The sequence below is a fragment of the Eretmochelys imbricata genome, chromosome 10 (genome assembly GCF_965152235.1).
Source record: "Eretmochelys imbricata isolate rEreImb1 chromosome 10, rEreImb1.hap1, whole genome shotgun sequence".
NCBI lineage: Eukaryota > Metazoa > Chordata > Testudines > Cheloniidae > Eretmochelys > Eretmochelys imbricata.
In genome coordinates this window covers 3843413-3865166 of record NC_135581.1, presented here as the reverse complement: position 1 = coordinate 3865166, position 21754 = coordinate 3843413, and the positions used below count along the sequence as shown (strand labels likewise).

At 49.6% G+C, this 21754-nt stretch overlaps 1 protein-coding gene across 1 annotated transcript in view; it reads right to left on the bottom strand.

The window, feature by feature from the left end:
* Nucleotides 1-21754, bottom strand: part of PKD1 (polycystin 1, transient receptor potential channel interacting) — a 135175-nt gene that overhangs the window by 54717 nt on the left and 58704 nt on the right. Inside the window, exons 4-13 of the mRNA XM_077828002.1 lie at nt 20689-20858; nt 17728-18396; nt 16734-16917; nt 11227-11441; nt 8608-8723; nt 8397-8523; nt 5846-6120; nt 4528-5277; nt 2210-2341; nt 148-323 (exon numbers count right to left, since the gene is read on the bottom strand). Of these exons, the coding sequence (XP_077684128.1) occupies nt 148-323; nt 2210-2341; nt 4528-5277; nt 5846-6120; nt 8397-8523; nt 8608-8723; nt 11227-11441; nt 16734-16917; nt 17728-18396; nt 20689-20858 (2814 nt within the window). The remainder of the gene's footprint in view (nt 1-147; nt 324-2209; nt 2342-4527; nt 5278-5845; nt 6121-8396; nt 8524-8607; nt 8724-11226; nt 11442-16733; nt 16918-17727; nt 18397-20688; nt 20859-21754) is intronic.

Genomic DNA, 21754 nt, shown 5'->3' with positions numbered 1-21754 from the left:
CGCTGAGGAAAGAAGAAGCCAGACCCTGCGAATTAGGCCTAATACCCATTTGAAATCAATTGGCCCTCAGGTGAGAATCAGCCACGGCAAAGCCCCTGAGCTGTGCACGGTGAGACCCTAAGTTTGGGCAACTTGCAGAGGACTCACAAGAAGGCAGCGTCCACAGCTGAGTCGATCTGTACTCTGGCGGTAAGCTCCACGGTCGTGTTCTGAGGGAGGACCAGTGGGATCTCGGACACGGTCAGGTCCTTCATCCTATTCATCTTCTCCACCGTGACGTTGTAATCAACTGTGACATTGCTGACGTGATTGGACGCGGTGAGCTGTTAGGGACGGGCAGGACAAATGGAAGAGCTCTGAGGTCACCTCACCACGCTCCCCACTCCTGAGAGTATAGCACCAAGGAGGGATCTGGGTTTCACTGTGCTAAAGGGACACTGGGATGTGGTGTCTCCCCAAACGGGCCCTGAGAGAGCTGAATTAGGCCAAGTGGGCCCAATCAGCCAATTAAACGGCAAACAGGGGAGAGATTTAGGTGAGGAGGAGGCCACTAATTGGAAGCAAGTTCATCTGTGAGGGAACAGGCGGGGCTTACATAAAGCCAAGGGACTAGCAACAGGGGGAAGGCTTCGGAGGGAAGGGAGGTGTGGTTGGGACTATAAAGGGAAGTCTACAGTTACTTCCTGGGAGAAGGGAATTTGGGAGGAAGAACCAGAAAGGTAGGAAAGACTCAGGGGAAAAGCAGCAAGGGGTGGGAGAGGCCAGACCTTGGCTGCTGAGGAGAAGGCCCCTGAGCCGGAACCCAGAGCAGAGGGCGGGCCTGGGTTCCCTGGCCAGCCCCCGAGGGAGTGGCACCATGGGGCAGTGAGTGGACAGACTGCCTGAGACAGCTCGTGTGAACAGAGACTTAGAAAGACTTTGATACCCTAGAAGGGGGAAACGCATATAGTGACCTGGTCGGAAAGCCAAGTCACGAAGAACAAGCACCCAGTCGCAGAGACTGAGCGCAGTAGGGCATGCAGCAAGCAGCAGAAGGGGACCCCGGACCTGGAAGGAGCTAATCCCCAGAGCAGCCAGGAGGAGGCGCTCCTAGTGGTGAGTGCCCCCGTGACAGGCTCCAATAAACCAGAGAGAGTCCAGAGGAAAACACTGAAAGGGCCTGGGGAGAGGGAAAGGACAGGGCCAGTGCCACTCAGGGGAGAGCTGGCAAATAAGTGTGAATGAGGCAGGGAGAGTAACAAAAGGAAAGGGAGGCAGAAAGCCAGGGTAATAGGCTGTCAGAACTGGAAGGCACCATGACCCCCAAGTCACAAACCAGTGGATAATCTCCCCTGTGAAGCTGTCATGGCTTCACTCCTAGGTCTGTTCAAGGTGGAACTGGCGTCTGGAGTCAGGGAGAGGAATCTCCGCCCTGGTGCCCTGGACCTCAACAAGTGCACAAGACCCAGGAGACTCTTCCAGCCCTGAATTGACCAGTCGTTCATTCGCTGACTCTGTCTGAGCCTTGTCGCTAACAAGCTGCCTCCAGCCATCATAGCCACTGATCGAGAAGCAGCAGCTTCCTTGGGGCAGGTGAGTAGCTCATGACAGAGGGCGCAGGACGCAACGTGAAAAGTGCGGCTTCAGCACTTCTAGTGAGACAAGGCAGGGACGGAGGAGAGCGGAGGGCCTGGGGCAAAGCTGGGTGGAGGGCTGAGAAGAAAGAGAGGAACAATCAGAAAAGGGGACCAAGATGAACTGTGAAAACTGAGAGAGAGGCGCAAAGCAACATGGGAGGAGAACGGACAGGAGGGGAGGAAGGAAATGGGCAGAGGAGAGACCTGGAGATAAGCGGGACAAAGGAAGAGAAAAGGAGAAGGCGGGGAAGCAATGAGCAGAAGAGGGGGAATGAAGAATGAAGGAGAGGGGAGAGGGAGGGGGAAGAGACGAGAGAGCAGTGGAGTGGAGAACACAAGAGGAAGCTCTCACCATCTTTCTTTGCAAGAGAAGCACAGAGCAAAACTAAAGACTAAGCAGCTTTGCAAGCGCAGCGAAAACCTCTTCAGGCAGCTGCAGTGCACAGCCTGCGTTACCCACTGGCTTGCGGCTCGGGCAGGGCGTTGGCAGAAATCTCTGCCTACGTGTCAGACTGCTGCTTTTCCTTTTCAGCTGGTGGAACCCAATGGACAAGCAGACCTGAAATGGTGCCGCGGGAGAGGCCTTGGCTTACCGAGAGCTTGTACACAGCTGGGCTTTGGTAGATAACGTTGAAGACGACGTTGTAAAAAGTGAAAGATGGCTTGTCGTCTACCGTCCATCTGAAAGTCACATCTGACCCGGCCTCCATCACAGGGACATAGCTCTGAAAGGTACGAGGACACTTTACGCTAGACCAGGGGGGTCGCAACCTTTTTCTTTCTGAGCTCCCCTCAGCATGCTCTAAAAACTCCGCGGCCGCCCTGTGCCATAGCAATTCTTTTCCTGCTTCTCCAGGAGATTAAAAGCCAGAGCTGGCGTTAGGGGGTAGCAAGCGGGGCAACTGCCCTGGGCCTCATGAAGGTAAGTTGCTCAGGCTTCAGCCCCACACTGTGGGGCTCAGGCTTGAGCTTTCTGCCCTGGGCCCCAGCGCATCTAAGGCCGACCCTGTTTCCTGGGTTATTTTGAGGGACCCCCCTGAAACCTGCCATGGTCCCCCAGGGGGCTGCAGGCCCCTGGTTGAGAACCTCTGCAGTAGGGCATGAGAAGCCTGCACAGCACGTCCCAGCTGAACTGGAGATGGAACAGATTCGATCTTACAGGCTAGCTCAAGATTCACTGACAGCTGCTGCTAGGACAAGAAACGGTTTCTGCATCCTTTAGACTCTGCCTTTTAGTTACTGTATTTTGGGGGATTCCGTTTTTAGTCTGAATGGAAAGTAAATAGGAGGGTTTAACTTTGAGTCCCTTTAGCTCTTTCATAGTCCAAGCTAATCTCCCCTCCTCAGGTGGTCAGATATCTTTCTCTCTCCAGCTTCTGGTCGGCACTGGGGGAGCCTGAAGTCCTGTTTATTGCCGCTAGTTCAAACAAATGTACAAGTGTCCAAATAGAGAAGTGAGAGAGAGGCGGAGAAACTCGGAGACTCTCAGCTGCGGGGATAACAACAACACTGTGACTATTGTTGGGTTTCCTTTCAAGGTAATTTCAAAGTAGCCTTTCCTAAAATTAGTCTTATGCCTGGGACTTTCAAAGGGGTTTCAGGAGGGATGTACCCTAATCCCACTAAAAGTCAGTGGGAGTTGAGGGGCTAAATTCTGCTGAAATCCCGGCCTACAGCTCCTTAGGTAAGCATGGCTCTTACAACACATACAGTAAGCAGACCAGGGCCTTGCCCCAAAGAATTCACAGTCTAAACTATTTTGCTGTCGACTCTTCCCCTCTGCTATCATGCCTTAAAAAAGAAAAGAGTCCCACTTAATGGGATGTTCTAGAAAACCTGGTTTTCCAGATAATAGTAATGAGCACTTTTCAAACAATAGACTGCAGCGCAATTTGCAGAGGTGGGTGAGCATCTTTAGCCTCCTTGTACAGATGGGGAAATTCAGGCAGTGAGAGACTGATGCTTCACTGAGCTAGTCAATGGCACAGGTGGGACCAGAACCCAGGTCTCCTGACCAGCCCTCTTCCGTGGAGATCTGTTCACAAGACCATGCTTCCTTCCCGCTACCCTTTGGCTGCTTCGCTGCACTGAACCTCTGACCCTTTTCACTAGGAAATACCTGACCCAAAGCCTAAACAGATCCAGTTGCATTTGGCAGGCCGGGGTTGGATTCCTGCTCCTCTATATCATGTCTCATTAGCACAATCAGACTTCTTAACCCAACAGCTGCAGAGACCAGCTGGTGAAGGTGAGACTGAAAGGCACTGCAGGCACAGGCGTGCATATTTTCTGCCATTACGCAGCCAAAGATTAAAACAGAGCATTGGACAGATCCAATGGGTAGTTACCAAACAGCCTCTGAGCAGGGTTTAACTTTGCAGTGGGGAAAGAGAAGTGGAGCAAAGGACTGAAGACACCAGGATAATTACAAGACTTTGGTGGACAAAGAAAGTATGTAGAGCTCCAGCTGGCAGGTGGACAGTATTTGTGATAGCAAATCAGAACTTCAAAAGAAAGTCAAAGGAACATGAACCCTGACCTTCCACAATGCACCCGGTCATTTGGGCAATTTATGGGAGCAAGGAAAGAAACGCGGAGCTAACATTCTCCTATCACGGTAACATTCTCCTACCCTAATGCTGGGGTATTTAAGGTCGACATCAGGATGTGTACTGCTAAGTTATACACCCAATTCAGGGGCAGCTGCATCTTCCCCAGTGAGGAGTGGGGTTGGCAGTTTGCCAGGGGATCAAAGGCCCTATCTGACATGCATAAAATGGGGCAGATCGCATGGAGGTGTAGCTGTGATTCACCTTGTTTAAATCTGGGCTGTTTCCCAAACCCAAAGCATTCACATTAAAGGCTGCAATGAAAACATTATTAATACTTTAACAATAGTGCAATGACTCACCACCCGGGTGTTTAGCAAGACTCTGGTTTCTGGGTCAGGGGTCGCTCTGAGTCCTCTAATGGGCTCCTCCACCTTCACCTTGACAGTGATGTTCTGGGAGCTCACCGAGTTTTCCACCATGAGCAGCATGGTGCCCACGCTCTCCCCACCGCCACTCAGCTTGACCACTGAGAACCAGGTGTCGTTGGTGTCCCTGGTGCAGTCTGCTGTCAGGGGAACAATGGCTGGCGGGCATGCCCCTTCGAAGGGGAAGGTCCTGTTCTCGCCAAGCCAGCTTGCTGTCGCATTCACCCCTGAGGATATCTTCACCACCAGCGAAGAGTGGTTAGTTGGCACATAGACTTTGCCACTGTGAGGAGGTGGGTAAATGACACGGAGACCTGACACCGGAGAAGTGACCCAGAAACTGCAAGACAAGTTGGCACTGAAGACTCCATTGTCTACCGTGGCTTTAACGGTGTAGAGGCCGTGACGCTCCAGCCCGGGATTGTGTTGACTGATAAGTGGCGTTACCTGTTCTGTGGCATAGAGAACCCTGAGAGAGCACACGGTGTCATTCTTCCAGATTGCACCGGTGAGGTTGGCAGACAGGCTGGGCACCCAGTCAGAAGAATTTGTGCTTAAGTAGTTTATTCTGTAAGGTGATATTATACTTGGCCGGCACTGGAGGAACAAGCCTGGCGCTGCATCATGCTGGATGCTGAAGACATCCTTAGGCCTGACAAAGGTGTCTTCACCTTTAAACATCACCTGTGAAAGGGTAGAGATTATTTAGATTCCATGGCTTAAATTCTCAGCAGGCATCACCATCCCCATTACCAGTCCCGAATTTGGGCGGGTGAGAAAGTTTACCATTGGATTTACAGCCAGGATAAAGACCACAGCAAATCCAATAGCTCAGGGAGCTTTCTTAAAATGCTATCCTCTTTGCTGATATGAATTGGATGTGCTGTAAACTGAGATAAACAGCAGTTTTATTCTACAGTTCACCCTTCTTTTTAAATGCAATGAGCCTGGTCCTGTTAAAATCTTGCTCAAAACTTTGAAAACTGACCCTTCCATCCACTTTATTGTTGCAGCAAATTACTGGGGGAGTGGTTAGAGGAAGAAAGTGGGAGTCACAGCTCCTGGGTTCTATTCCCGATTCTGCCACTTACCTGTTGTGTGATCATGAATAAATCACTTCACGTCTCTGTGCCTCAGTTTCCCCATCTGTAAAATGGGGATAGCACCTGCCACACAGGTTGGACCCAGAGTTCAGTACCCAAGGAAAAGAGCCCTGTCCACACATTGTTTATACCAGTTAATTTGCACTTACCAGATACTGAGCAGAGGTGTTAGCTGGTATAGTGAAGAGAAACTCTTTGAGGAGTTCATAGCTGAGCTGGCTTTCATTGTGCCAAGAAAGGGAGTTGGTGCTATTGGTGATGGAATCATTGGCACATTCCACTGGGCTGCAGCAACTGCTTAGCGACAAACATGTGTTAGTCAAGTGACACCACTGGAAACCAGCAGGGCATTCAAGTAGTGTCCAGTTCCCAATATCCTGAGAAGTGCGTAATGGATATGTAGCGTTTTTTTCCTCCTTGTAACCTGGAAGGTGGGAGGAAAGAACAAATCTGATAGCTCAGGCACATACTTGTGTAGAATTAAATTAAGAATAAAATCCCCAAACACTCCAAATTCAAGGCTTTCTCACATTTTTCCATGAATTTGAAAAGTGAAAAATCTCAGTCAACTGCATGTGCTCTTTGGGCCAAAAATTGACCATGTTAGTGGAAAATTTCATTAAGATTGCACAGTTCAGAGGGAAATAATGGTCCCTTTTCCCATTTTAGAACTATTTCCAAGCAAAAGCAGACCCATTCTTTTGAGCAGAGCTGGCTTTGACGTTGAAAATGCATTGTTAGTTTTCACAAGTTAGCACTTAGACGTCAGAATATCAATTTTCCAATGTCAAAATATTTTTTTTCACAACTGTGGACTGTGTGACTGCATCAAACCCTCTTGTGGGAAAATTCATTCCCACAAAAATTGTGACTTTGGCACAGTTGCACTGAGACTCATGGAAAAGGCCTGTTAGACCATATTGTTCATCCCTCTTCAACCAAAATTATAAGTATGCCCTATTGTCGTGTTTCACAGTCAGGAAGAAATTTTCTCCCGTTAACTTTTGGGACTAGATGGAGCACAATCCATCACAGTGTGACATTTTCTGCATTCTCAAGTAGAAAGAAATAATGCAGACAGAAGGTGAATTCATTTCCATCCAAGATCTGGTTAATCTTCATACTTCATGACATGCGACAATTCCTTAAGGAAGCCTTTGGAATCTATTATAAGAAATATCATCCTACAGCTTCAGCCTTGGACCAGATGCAGACCTGGCGAAAGTCAGGGCAACTTCGGTGCAGTTTCCATAGTTACTGTATGAACTGGCTCTGCAGAATTCGCAGCATCTCTTTTCATGCCAGCAGCCACAGAGTAATTCCCCTACAAACTGCCCCAGCATTAAAGCACCTGGGCGCTACAGAGGAGTCTTGTCCAAAGAGTGCTGGCCATTTGTGAGGCAGACACAAGGAGAATGTGCAGAAAGGGGATTTGCGCAGCACTCTAGGCCTTTCCCAATGCTGTTGTGTGTTTTGGTCTGGGAATCAGCTTTGTTTCCCTCTGGAGCTTACAAGAAGTGGTGCATTCTGAATAATCCAGTGAGCCACCTGGATATTTAAAGAGGAAAGCAAATGGGCTTGTGCCACACCTGTTCCGGGGGTAGGTCCCGAAAGCTGCAGACTGTATGCTAATGACGTAATGCCCTGACTTATATAGTTGATGAATAGCCATTATCTCTTTTGCATAAATCCCCTTTTCTGTTCACCATCCAAAGATACTTCTTCTGTGACTCCTTCTCCACCACAAATCCTTCCTTGTTTTTCCCCACCTATCCCCTTCCTCTGACTGGTTCCATCTTCCCCATCACTGTCCTGGTTCCACTCCCCGCTTGACTCCCCAGCTTCTCCTCACCTCACCTCAAGTTTCCCCCTGCCCCTCCCAACATACACACTAACCCTAGACTCTCGGAGAAGAATATTCCCCACACAACCAGCCCATAGCCATAGAGTGTGTCTGTCTCTCCCTCACATTGCCCACTGCTCTATCCCTAGCTCTGTGTCATGTGGGTTGGGGGCTATCCTGGAGGCAGGATCTCTATGGTTAGAGTCCTGGAGGACTCCTGGGGGGTCTCCATAATTGAGAGCTTCAGTCCTCCAGGGATCTAACCATTGAGGCATGGTCTAGAGTGCCTCCTCTCATTCAATAGCGGGAGCCTCCCTTCCAGGACAGGAGGCTTGAGAGCTCTGGGGGCTTGGCCCATTTTTTGCTGCTCTGTGGTTTGGAGAGAAGGCTGGAGTGGCTCCATTGGTTGTTGAGTGAGGAGTGGGGAGGTTTCTCACTTAATGTCTACTTCAGAAACTCAGGTCCTAACCACCATGGGACCAGAGAGCGAGTGATGCCACCGGCATCCCAAAAGCAAAGAGGTGGGAAGTCGTAGCCATGGTGAGGGGAAGGGTCTTTGTTCTGTCAGTTTAACGCCAATGTCCAACACAGATTTTGCGGAACAGGCAGCTGTGTTAAAGATTCAACCCTCCAATTGAAGGGCGAGAGCTCACAATACACATGCACTGAGATGCCCCCAGGACATCACCCAGCAAAACCAGGGAAAATGAGACCTCACCTGAGACTTCTCAAGATTAAAAAAAATAACCATAAAGCCTCTCTCAGGCCTCCTTTCAAAAGAAGAGGAAAGGCCACAAACCCAGTGTGGGTCACCTTTAAAAGAACTTGGAGTCAGGGAAAGAGAGGAGATGTTGTACCTTCTCTGTGTACTGGTCTGTGCACCTGAAACCTCACATGAATAGACCGCTGCAGTTCTTGAGTCACAAACTCAAGGGCCGTTAAAAATGCTTCCTGCTGAAACTCCAAACTGGGGAACACCATCATCTGGAAAACAAAACCCAAGGCCTTCACCTTGCTGCACTGCTCACGGAGCTCCCTCCATGGGGCTAGGATGTGAGCCCTTCTTACCTCCACAGTGTCCAATGGAGCCGGCAGCGATGCTTCTCTTGTCACGTATCTCACAGACCCGGGGGTGTCAAACGCAGGGTCGCCCACGTAAAAGTTTTCGGCGTTCAAGAGAATTCCTGTTTTCAAGGGAAGCATTAGGCAAAGCCAGTGAGAGCCAGCAAGGCCTGTGTTTGTGCCTCGGCCCCGCTCGCACTAGATCACATCACGGATCGGAACGGTAACACCCATCACAGGGGGAATTACAAAATGGGTTTTGGACCAGTTCAAATCACATGATTCTCAGTTCTGGGGGAGAAGCAGCTGCGATTATGATTCAGTTACCTTTCTTTCCACGCTGTGGTTTTGATTCCCTTCCCAGCCTGTGTAATTAATGTTTGCACCGTTCCCAGCGCGATGACAGAGCCGCGCAACAATCAGCAGCTTCGGCTTCTGGGAATCCTGCAAACTCTGTCCATCTTCCTTCACACAGGATTCACGCCCCGAGGTTTGCGTTGAATTATTGGATATAAATACTGCCCCCAAAACGCCGTGTAAAACTCAACCAAAGCCACCTGGTTTCCATCAAAATAACCTCACCTAGCTCAGGCTTGCTCATAACCAGGGCAGGCATTGAGGTACTGTATCAGTGAGCAGTTATTGGGACCTCTCTTCACTGTCAGGGTGGGTCCCCCCATCTCTTTACTTTACACTTTATCTGAGTCCCCTCCCATCTTTATTCTCTTTCTTATTCCCAACATCCCCCTCTGTCTTCCACTCCCTCTCCCTGGGGTGAGGAATTTGTCTTCCAGCCAGTCTGCTTCTTACACCACCACCCCCATCGCACAGGCAGGAGGATGTCCTATGCTGCAGGAGGGTGGGGTCTTCTGCTAAGATGTCTTCTTCCCGCAGTGGACTCTCCACTCAGAGTCACCCTGAAAGGTGGCACCTTAGGTGGCCAGGTACCCAGCCTATGCCTGCAGCCAATGCACATTCCATCTTTGGCATGGGGGGCACACCCAAAGCTTGTCCCTCACTCCCCAACATGTTCACGAACTTCAGGGAACCTGACCGTGGCTCTCCAAATGGAGGAACCATTTGCAGCTCTAGCAGACGGGTTGTACGGCTGGTGCAGGAAAGGAAGGCAGCCTCACTGCAGTGCCCACAAAGCTGGAGGCTCCAGGCGAGACAGGAGCTGAACCAGCCCTGAAGGCCCTGTGAAGCTCAGAGAAGGTAACCCTGTGCACCCCGGCATTACTTTCCATCCCAGGCTGGGGTACAGATATACCACTGTCAGGGATGGGGCAGAGGGTCCTCTGTGCTAGCAGATTTTTGGGATATTTCTAGATTAGGAAAGGAGGTTGAGGTTAGCTAACTCTGACTTTTTCCTAGTGTAGATGCAGCTTACCACCTTTTTAACTTCAATTTAGCTGGTCAAAGCTGACTCAGAAGCGTAGCTAATCCTCACTTAATCTCCACCTCTTTTCCTTATTCAGCTAACCCCTTAGGGTACGTCTACACTGCACAAAAAGCCTGCAGCAGCAAGTCTCAGAGTCAACTGACTCGGGCTGGAGCTGCGGGGTTCAAAATAGCAGTATAGACATACGGGTTTGGGCTGGAGCCTGGGCTCTGAGGCCCTGCGAGCAGGGAGGGTCTCAAAGCCCGGGCTGCAGCTTGAGCCCAATTGTCTACACTGCTATTTTTAGCCCCGCAGCCTGAGTCCCGTGAGCCCGAGTCAGTTGACCCTGGCTCTGAGACATGCTGCCGTGGTTCTTTTATTGCCATTTATGTGCAAACTGAAAGAAATATCCAATAAAATCATAGGAAATGCCTGTGTAAAACGCCCCCCTCTTGCCAGGCTGAGTCAGTTGGGGTGCTGCACAAGCAGTTAACATAGAAAAAGAACAAAGAATGAAAAAGACCATGGTACAGCCATGTTTCGTTCTGTCTTCCTCCCTAACTTCCCAGCAGTGAGAGGGAGTTTGTTGTGACATATGGGGACTAAACACTTCAAGAACCACTGCCTGAGAGCATGTTTCTCCAAGATATTTTTTGTGTGTTTTATTAAGAATATGAGGCCATGTCTTTGGGCGATAACTTAGTATGTGCGTATTTTTAGAGAACATTTTAGACATTCGGGAAGGGTTAGCAGGCTGGGCTGCAGCTCCATCAATGTGCAAGTTTCCTGCTTCAAAATCCACAACAGAAACACCAATTTATGGCAAGTCAGTTGGCTATTCTCCTAGGGCTGCTAGTCGTGTCTGAATTACAAATTAATGAGTTGTCCTACTTACTAGGTCAGACCTGAAGTGAGCAATGACCTATTCTATGCACTCAGGCCTGGTATCTGTGCTTCCAAACTAGTGCACACTCAAATATTGTAGGTGGCAATAAAATAGGGCATTTGGTCCATTCTGCCCTCCTTCTGGGGACTCTACAGAACATGCTTTTATTTCCAGAGCATTTGTCAGAGGCTTGGAAATTCCCAACTTCCATCTAACAAAGATGACAATTAACCAGAAAAACAATGAGGCCCTTCCCTTTGGACTGACCGATGCCAGTAGTTGATGATAAATACATCCACCTCCAACCAGAACCCAGGTGTGGAAGGCCTGCTGAGAGCAAGGCAGCGGGAGAGCCCACCTTTTGGCTTGTACTCGCACACGTAGCTGTGCTTGGCCATGCACAGGTCGGTGTTACACTGGCCCGTCGGGCCCATCCGGACACAGTGGTCAGCATTTGATGGATGGGGCTCTCCTGGCAGCCAGTTCTGACAGCTCTCCAGATTAAATCCTTCACCCCTCTGCTGAGCTCCAGCACTTGCAAAATCATTGAATCCAATCCAGACGTCAAGGCCCCTTCAAAACAATGCAAAAGAATGCCAGATTTTTCAGGAAATCACAAGTATTGAAAGGATTTGGGACAGACTTCATCCAGGGTTCTCAATGAAAATAATCATAACAACAACAGCTTCCATCCATGTGTCAGTCAATATTCAAAGAGCCCTTTAAATTACTAAATTATTGCGATACTCATTCTACTTCAAGGACCTGATCCTTGAAAGACAGTCTCCTAAATAGCAAACCATATTGTGACCTGCTAATGAGTTAAAGCCATAGTCATAACGGCATTTAATTCATAAGGCAAGCTGCCGCATAAGGAGCTCAGATGCCATGGTGATGGGTGTGCTACCAGAATCTGCCATATAATAATATAACAAAGCTGGGACCATGTAGAAACTTCACATGTGTCATTGAGCTGCACTCGGAACCTCCTGATGATGTCCGGGATAGAGCGTGGGTTCTGTAGATAAAGGAGAATTTCCATTATCTGTCAGCATCTTTTATAAACCTCGCGTTTCACCTATAGGAACTTCTCATTAAGAAAAGCTACTCCAGTATTCTCCAGTAACACTAGAGTTGAGAATAGCATTGGTGCAGAGTTTAACACCATACTATGATAAATCCTGGCCCACGACTGGGGTTCCTCCGCACTACCGAAATATGTAATGATATATAGATTATGCATCATTGACGACTGAAACATAGCAACGTCTGGGGTAGAATACAAGAGCAGAGCAAAGCAATTTAGGATATGGAAGTGAAGAAGAATGTCCCATACAATGGAAACTGCCAGGATAATTTTAGGTCAATGGAATATAACTGCCCAATTTGGAATTTTGGCTGACTACCAGAGTTGGCTCTTGTGGAAAATCCTGTAGGATCTCCAGTGGTCGAAGGCACCCAGGAACTTCCGCTTTACATCTTGCCCAAAAGATAGTGCTCGTATGCTAAGGCATTTGTTCCATACTAACTCGCAACAGAAAGCATCGCTCGTCGCCCCTTCCCTGCACCACCGTACCATCACCTCGAAGGTAGCCCCTCCAAATTGCATCCCTCACGGCTTCACTTTTGAAATCTGAGATGCTCACAAGGAAGTGCTTTGCAAAGAGCAGCCTAAGCAGATAATTGGTGTCTCTCCACCGCCAAGTCTGCCCCAGATGCCATGATTAAGGCTCCGTGTTTGTCACGGAGGTCGTGGTCGAGTAGCGGCCCTGGGGACAGCCACACTGGCCACTGCTGGAGCGGCTCTGCAGCAGTCCCGGGGGCGGTGGGAGCAGCCACAGCTCAGTGGCTGGCCCCAGAGCTTCCCCTCATGGTGGCCAGAAGAGCCACTGGCCCCCTGGGACTTCCCTCCCCCTCCCAAGCTGTGGCTGGATCAGCAGCAGGCCTCCGGGACTCCCCCCGCACCCCGGCAGCGATGGGAGTGGCAGTGGGCTCCTGGGGCTCCCCCTGCAGCGGGTGCTGTGGACTTGCCCCCCACAGTGTCCCACTCACAGCGCCCCTCCCCCCGTAAGATTCAATCAAGGGTCGTTATGGTCTAAGTCATGGACAGGTCATGGGCTGTGATTTTTTGTTTCTTGCCTGTGACCTGTCCATGACTTTTTCTAAAAATACCCATGATTAAATCATAGCCTTAGACATGATTAATGAGGTCATACTGAAAAACGACGATGAACATAATTGTTCTGTGAATCAGTAATTTTTATCACGAAACAGATTAAAAAACAAAGAATTGCTGTGCTTTGTTCCTGAAACACTGGAAGGGATTAAGGAGAGCAGGATGGGAAACAGCCTATTTGCTGTCATCAGTAAAATCCAATAGTTTTTTTCCTTTTCTAATTCCAGCTATGATCTAACTGCAGGTCATCAAAAAAAAAAAAAAAAAAGAATGAAACAAACCAAGATTGGCTGGATTGTTCCCTTGCACCCTCCCTGGCTGGTAGGTCCAGTATCTCTAAATGAGGGTAAATTTTCTCATTTGAGGTAGGAGCTGGATTGCACTTTCCTTATTACAGCAGTAGCATTTCTTGAGAACTAATGACCTGTCTTGGGTCACCGGAGGGAGAGGAAAAGTTCCAGCATTTTGGAAGGGGAGAGTGCTTCATCCCGCACTGGTTGTAGGTGTTGGGGGTAAACTGGTTCACAGGGCCCTGGTTCTTGGTGGGGAGAACTGGTTCAGAGTGCACAGGCTCTGGGAAAGATCATCAAATGATGGTAGAGAGGAAGAGAAGAGAGTGACCGTAACTGCCATGCGGGCTAATGGGAAACAGATTTTTGCTTCTGTCATTTTCCCACAAGAAACCCTGGAAGTCACGCGTTCCAAAAAAACATAGCTTATACTTCATTTCTCTTTTATCGCCAGGGAAATCACATCCTGGAACCAGCTCATTCATGTTTATCTGAACAGATTAATAAATAAATAAATTAAATAAAGAGAATAAGGGAGCCGGAGTGGAGAACAATGAGCTGCGGCAGCTGGGAAACAGCTTGGTCGGCTTGCTCCTTTCTAGATCCCATGATTTCATCGCCACTGCAGTCCATCAAAAGCCCTGCACGCAATGCGAAATAAATCAGTGCTCTGAGTGACCAGCTCCTAACCCTTCGGAAAGGATGGGCTCCTCTGACTTGGCCTTGCCGGGCGCACATGTTTGTAATCTCGGGATCAATCCCAGTGTGAAGGGAGCGAGACAAGAAAACAAGTTCAAGAGAAAGGCCGTTGGGCCCAGGACAGGCCTGTTCAAAGACTACATCACATGCAGCTGCTCCAATCTCGTGTGCTTTCTGGGATGTGTTTATTAAGAAGCCCCTGCCAACATCTGCATCTGCATGGAGCTGTCAGGCCCCTGGGAAGGTCTGAGCGCTTCCCCTTTAAGATGGTTGGTTGCAGAAAGGGCATTTGTGGGGTGGATTTCATCAAAGGCTGACACGTTCCACGCTGCCTGTTTAGAAACCACTGGCTGTGAGGTGGAACAGATGCTTTCAGAGCCCAGCACTTGGGGAAGTGGGCTGCTCTGTCTCAAAAGGGATAAGGGTCTCCGGCTGAGGCTGACACCAAGTGACTGGGCATGAGACTCAGCTGAGAGAGGCCAGGCTTACAGCACCACCTTTTCCTTTCTGTAGCACCTAGCTCCTGTCACCAGGACTCCTGACGCAGCTTGCCAAACTGGACATGCAGAGCCCTGCTGCCGTGCCTGGGGTGGAGGGCAGTGCCAAAGGTAGGGGAGCTGGGAAATTTTAGCTAGAAACATAGTGCAAGCTTGGATCCTCACTAAAAGGACCCGAGTTCTCAAATGCCCATGGAACGCAGACAGGGTCTGGGGGTTCCAAGGTCTCTTTCAAACAATTCATGTGCAATAAACCGGAATAAAATGCTTCTCTAGCGGGATTTAATTCCTGACAAACTCAGTCGTCATTCCAGGGTCACAGCCAGGGATGCTGCGGTACAGCTGTGCTCATTCCACTACCTTCCTTCTATTCAGTCAGTGACTCCCTTCCACCTTCACCCAGACATACACGCCCAGGGACCTCGGTATTCTTCTCATTGGATGCAGTAACCCTGATGCAGCTATATTCTGCCATCCCCAGACACCAAGCATACATGACCTGGGAGGCTGGGTTTCTGATGAATGGTTGCAGTAACCCTGACATATTGCACTGCTTCTCCCATCTTTAGATACTGCCCATCTTTAAAAAAGGGAAGAAGGAGAATCTGGGGAACTACAGACCGGTCAGCTTCACCTCAGTCCCTGGAAAAATCATGGAGCAGGTCCTCAAGGAATCCATTTTGAAGCACTTGGAGGAGAGGAAGGTGATCAGGAACAGTCAACATGGATTCACCAAGGCAAGTCATGCCTGACCAACCTGATTGCCTTCTATGATGCGATAACTGGCTCTGTGGATATGTGGAAAGCAGTGGAAGTGATATATCTTGACTTTAGCAAAGCTTTTGATACGGTCTCCCACAGTATTCTTGCCAGCAAGTTAAAAAAGTATGGATTGGATGAATGGACTATAAGATGGATAGAAAGCTGGCTAGATCGTCAGACTCAACGGGTAGTGATCAATGGCTCCATGTCTAGTTGGCAGCCGGTATCAAGCGGAGTGCCCCAGGGGTCAGTCCTGGGGCCGGTTTTATTCAACATCTTCATTAATGATCCAGAGGATGGCGTGGATTGCACCCTCAGCAAGTTCACAGATGACACTAAGCTGGGGGAAGAGGTAGATAAGCGGGAGGATAGGGATAGGGTCCAGAGTGACCTAGACAAATTGGAGGATTGGGCCAAAAGAAATCTGATGAGGTTCAACAAGGACAAGTGCAGAGTCCTGCACTTAGGACAGAAGAATCCCATGCACCGCTACAGACTGGGGACTGACTGGCTAAGCGGCAGTTCTGCAGAAAAGGACCTGGGGATCACAGTGGACGAGAAGCTGGATATGAGCCAGCAATGTGCCCTTGTTGCCAAGAAGACCAACGGCATATTGGGCTGCATTAGTTGGAGCGTTGCCAGCAGATCGAGGGTAGTGATTATTCCCCTCTATTCGGCACTGGTGAGGCCACACCTGGAGTGTTGTGTCCAGTTTTGGTCCCCCCACTACAGAAGGGATGTGGACAAATTGGAGAGAGTCCAGTGGAGGGGAAAGAAAATGATTAGGGGGTGGGGCATGTGACTTACGAGGAGAGGCTGAGGGAACTGGGGTTATTTAGTCTGCAGAACAGAAGAGTGAGGGGGGATTTGATAGCAGCCTTCGACTACCTGAAGGGGGGATCCAAAGAGGATGGAGCTCGGCTGTTCTCAGTGGTGGCAGATGACAGAACAAGGAGCAATGGTCTCAAGTTGCAGTGGGGAAGGTCTAGGTTGGCTATTAGGAAACACTGTTTCACTAGGAGGGTGATGAAGCACTGGAATGGGTTACCTAGGGAGGTGGTGGAATTTCCGTCCTTAGATGTTTTTAAGGTCAGGCTTGACAAAGCCCTGGCTGGGATGATTTAGTTGGGGTTGGTCCTGCTCTGAGCAGGGGGTTGGACTAGATGACCTCCTGAGGTCCCTTCCAACCCTGATCTGCTATGATTCCCGGATCTTCTCTTACTCCAGGGAGTAAGGATGGGGAGCTTATCAGCAGAGCCAGCTATGCCCAGCCAACAGGTAAATTCACATTGGGGTCATAACACCCCTTTCTTTGTCTGCTGCCGATCCCTGCAGAGCACAGTTGCCCCTTGGACTGTGGGGTGCCATGAAAATGGCGTGAAGATGCATCAGGCGCTGACCCTGCCCATAGCAAATCCCAGCCGTTACTGCACTCACTAACCTGGTGACATGAGAGACCAAGAAACTCTTAATTTCAGGACTGCTCACAAAAGCCAGCTCTCCATCACCATGGACCTGGCAGTGCTGTTGGGCCTCCAGCCACTGGGCCTTCTCTACCACCAGTTGGTAGCAGTGATTGTTGCCAGGGAAGACCAGGCCATCTGACGGGCACATTGGGTGAATCACTGCATGAAAAAAAAGAAAAAGCCCCTGAGGTGGACACATGTTGGAAGGTGGATGCCCGACCCACCAGCGAGACCCCACAATGCAAGTGTGAGATATCAGCTTAGCACGTGTGACCACGTTCCCCTCTAGTGGCTGGCCTACATAGAGGATAAGGAACCTGCTAGAAGTACCAGCCCTTTGTCTTACTCCCTTAGCTCCAGCAGCAGGGGCTTGTGCATTTGGTGCTGAGAGATGTGGGTTCTTACCCCATGGGTGGGCCGTAGTGGGTGGAGGTTGTTACATAATCTGGGGCATGTGAAAACATGACTAAGGCAGGAGGAATTTAGAGACAAGTGAATAAAGAGGAGGTAGGGAAGGATATGAGAAATGACGAAAAGAAGCTTGAGGTGCTCAGATACTATAGGGTAGGTGGACATGTCCGCACAAGGGTTCTCCAAGGCACACCTAGTGAGATTGACCAGATGACTAAAAAGGTGCTGGGGGAGTGGAAGAAACCCTGGGTGCTGAGAATGCCCGCTCTATTTGGACAGAGTGGGCCTGGTTCTCCAGTGTCCTGTGTCTTGTGCACTCCTTTCCACCAGTGCAACGTGGGTGCAAAATGCCGCCAGAACATCTTACTCCAATTGGCAGTGAGGTATAAGTGCAAAAGATGCAGGGCAACGGTCACGGGGGCCCTTCACTCCCGGTGCTGGCAGGGCCTTGAAAGGAAGGAATTTTTGGAGGAACCAGTTCTCAGTGTAATTCTTCCCTCCACCCAGTCCAGCCCAACCCAGCTTCAGCAGGCACCTCATCAGCCAAACTCGACTCACCTTTGCCTGGCTCTTCATTCTCTGCAGTAATACTAAACACAGCTGCTAGGCCAGTGCCGCCCCTATTCCTGATCTGTAGGTCCAGGCTTTCGTTCGTCCTGACCAGGGTAGGACACTGCAGGTCTATCAGCTCTGGGGGAGCCACCACCTCGACGTCCGTCTGCACAGAGGTGACCCTGGCGCCCACAGAGAGGGTGACGGTGACGTTGTAATGCCCGGGCAAGGCATACTGATGGAGCACTGCATTTTCGGTAGTGTTGAGAAGCCCGGATCGGTCCCCGAAGTCCCACTGTAAAGTGCTGGCAGCAACTGGAATACTGACGTTGAAGGCCACCATGTGGTGAAGGCCATGGGGGCGGCGGGGACCTGTGAAAGAGGCGTGCAGCCGTGCTGGGAAGACAGAGCGGACGAGGGAAGGGCCGCCGCAGGACCACCTAGCAGAGTCCTCAGTGCAAAACGGCAAACAACCGGAGGAAGAATTTGGTTCAAGGACCTCGCCGCACAGACACTGCTCCTGGTCGCTGAAGCCGCCGTATTCCTGGGCGTCAGCATAGCAGAGGGCACTGCAGGTCTCCTCGCTGAGGTTTGCGGAAAGAACGGATGAGAAGAGGATGGCTGAATCGGCTGCCCCTGTGGTGTTGTCCGTCAAGCATGCTATGTAAGGCGCTCCTAGAGGGGAAAGAACAGAGAAGCCTGTTGAAAACCAACCACGCCAGGCCATAACTCATTAGAACCCTCAGTTAGACACCACACCTCTGCAAATGGACTTCCCCCAGGCCGTGAGCTGCAGGAAGACTACACAGCAGAGGGTTTCTATTCTGAGCATTTCCTGTTGCAGTCTTGCTTGGGAACCCTTTAATCCATCCGTGGCGTTTGCCAATCCCTTTGTAGCGGTGATGACAAGAATATCCAGCCATCAGCACAGATTTATGGAGCAGCAAGGCACAGTAAATAAAGAGTACCGTAGAGAACGTTCCACTCCCACAGAGTACGAAGCTGATCTGATCCTGAGTCCCTGCTTAGGAGTGAGTGTGGCTAGCACATGGGAGGTGGGTTCTCTTCCTAGTTCTGCCACCAATTCTCTGCAGGGCCTGGTGTCATTCACTTAACTTCACTGGTATCTGAGCACTGAGCCCACACCCAAACCCAGCCAAGCAGAGGTGCGTGCCCACAGGCACCCCAATGGGGTAGTATATCGGTAAAGCTTCTGATTCCCTAGCCCATGCCAGACTTGTGCTGTGGATAAGCAGAGGATATAACCCTACAGGCACATGGGTACACACACATAGTCACATGGTGCACACACACACACACCAAACACAGACACACGCATCAGATCCCATTCCCAGGGCAGTAACTTATTTACTTGTGTTCCCCAACTCTTGACCTGCCCAAGTGGGGTGGGGGTTTTTCCCTGCCACAGACACACACTGATTTTGCAGCGTACACAGCCTCAGCCCAGCTGGGATTTCCTTGCCTCGCGTCCAATTCTGCCCACGCAATTGAGGCATGTTTACTGGTCTGTTTCTGACTGTTGCTACAACATAGCTCCCAAAACATCTCAACACTGCTGTCCTCGTGTCGGTTTCCCATAACGATCCCATCTGCCTGCCCTGGTCTCGCTGAAACCCCAGTACAGTCGTTGAGCCAGGCTACCTATTAAGAAATGCATGGGAAAAGACTCTTGTTATGATTATAGATGCTTGGAAAGTACCTTTTTTAAAAATACCAGCCCAATTACATCCCAGGGGCCACATGTGATCAGCAATAGCCATTAATAACTGCCAGTATTTCCCAGAGAGAGACAAGGTGACTTTATTGGCCCAAATTCTGTTGGTGAGAGAAACAAGCTTTCCAGGCACCCAGAGCTCTGCTATTACCTCACCCACCTTGTCTCTCCAATATCCTGAGACCAACACAGCTACAACTACAAGGGTATTTCCCAAACCCATTCTGTTCTATACAAGTTCTTCTTCTGCCCTCTTTACCCCCGAATCTGAGCACCTGCCAGTCCTGGCTCCTTATGGTAGGAAGTTCCACTATGCCTGAGGAGCAGAGGCGTTGGCTATAGAATCGTAAGACTGGACGGGACCTCGAGAGGTCATCTAGTCCGGTCCCTGCACTCATGGCAGGACTTCTTCTTTGGGACACCTTAGAGGACAGTTTATTGTCCAGATTAAGGCCTTAATTCAGCAGAGTGCTTACGCAGTCCATTCCTACTCAGCATGTGCTGACGTCCCATTGACTTCAAAGGGATTTCAACTCGTTAAGCACGTGCTTACTTGCTTTGATGAATTGGGGCCTAAGGAAAAAGAACACAGAGGCCATCATCTGGTAGTTGCTTTGGTGGCCTGTGGGTAATGAGTTTACTGGTCTCAGCCCTATTCTCAGTGAATGGGGACTCAGTTAATAAAGTCACCAGCATGGCAGGCACTGATCTCTGATCTGCGCAGAGAAGCGGAGATAAAAAGAAAGGTGAAATGCAGTGCATATCTAGGCAAAAAACGTCTTGTGTATACAGTGCTGGGGAAAGGCACTGGCTGCTGGGAGAATGAAGCCCTCTCTTTGTCCACACCACAGGTGTGGCATGGGCAACCGGAGCACAAGATTCCCCCTCACTGCTGCACCAATGTTCCTCTAAGGTAGCTTGGAGGAACCTCCTCTAGGGGTGAAAAGATAGCAGCTTCCTGGCCCATCCAATCCTTAGCTTCTCTGCTGAGACAGACAACAGAGGAGCTCCATTACTGATATGGATTCCAGTCTACCAGGACCTTATCTGAGGTTCACCAAGGAGCCATCAGATGAGAATGACTTGCCCCTGCTACGGAGTGGGCTAGCTGAGAACCAGCTGAGATGACTCGAGGGATGGAAGAGTCCTTAGAGGAGTATCAGTCTCTTTGATCTCAATTTTTCCACTAGATTTACCTTTACCATAAATCATAGCCCATCCCCCTTCCTTACCACAAGTAACATTGGTGAATGAAACATTGAAAAGAGGAAGGTTTGCCACTTCTGGAGGCTGGGCGCATTTAGTATCCAACAGCCGACTAACGTTAACTTTTCTTTCTTCCACCCAGCGGGGGAGCCAGGAAAGTTTGCAGTCACAAAGAAATGGATTCAGACTTAAGTTTCTGGAACAGACAGAGTAGAGAAAGATTATGCATTAACTTGACAATGGGAACCACCCGATAAGTGTTAATTACACCATCATAAAAATCCCTCTGTTCCCATCTGCACCACTCCAAGGAAACGTCTCATAAGACTCGCTAGGGGAGTTAATGAATAGAGAATCAAGCAATAATTAACATGATTTTTCTAAAGGCTAGAATTAGGCAAGTACTGCAAGCACTTTCTTCTCACAATACAAATAATTGTTGCAATTAGAAGTAAATTACAGCCATAATCCTATATTCAAAATAGTCTGCCATCTAACATCAGTTGGTTGCAGCACCAACCTCTGTAGCTCAGGGAGATTTTTTACAGTGTCATTAAAAAACATCTACGAGAATCAAATTGATCTATCAAAAAAGAAATGCAAACCCAGTGGCAGTTTTGTCATGTGGCGGTTTAATGAAAAGACGGAATCGTTAACTGCAGGTGTGTTTGGCCGGAATTACAGCCTTTGGCGGTCAGTGGCAAAAAGGGCAGAGGTGGGACAATGTTTGCACAACCAAGGGTAGTCGTGCTGCCCGCAGCCTTTGAACCCAGTTCTCCTGCATTGAAAGCACAGCCTCTATTGCTTGAGCTAAAGAATTAAATCCCCTGGCTGGTACCTGTAGCAAATGTACTGATCTCTCAACCTGCGGCTCGGCCACTGGAAGAAGACAAAGACCCACATGCTCCTAGTGAGGGTTTTATGTATGTAAAAGCTAGCTAGCCGTGCCGCTGTTCTTTAATCTCGCTCCAGCTATTACGGCAGCAGGTCTTGCGGGCCCCAGTCCCACTGCAGGACTCTTCTAGACAGCATTACTATTACTGTCAACAATGGTCCTAATGCTCTGTAGGAGGGAAGCTGCAGAACTGGAAG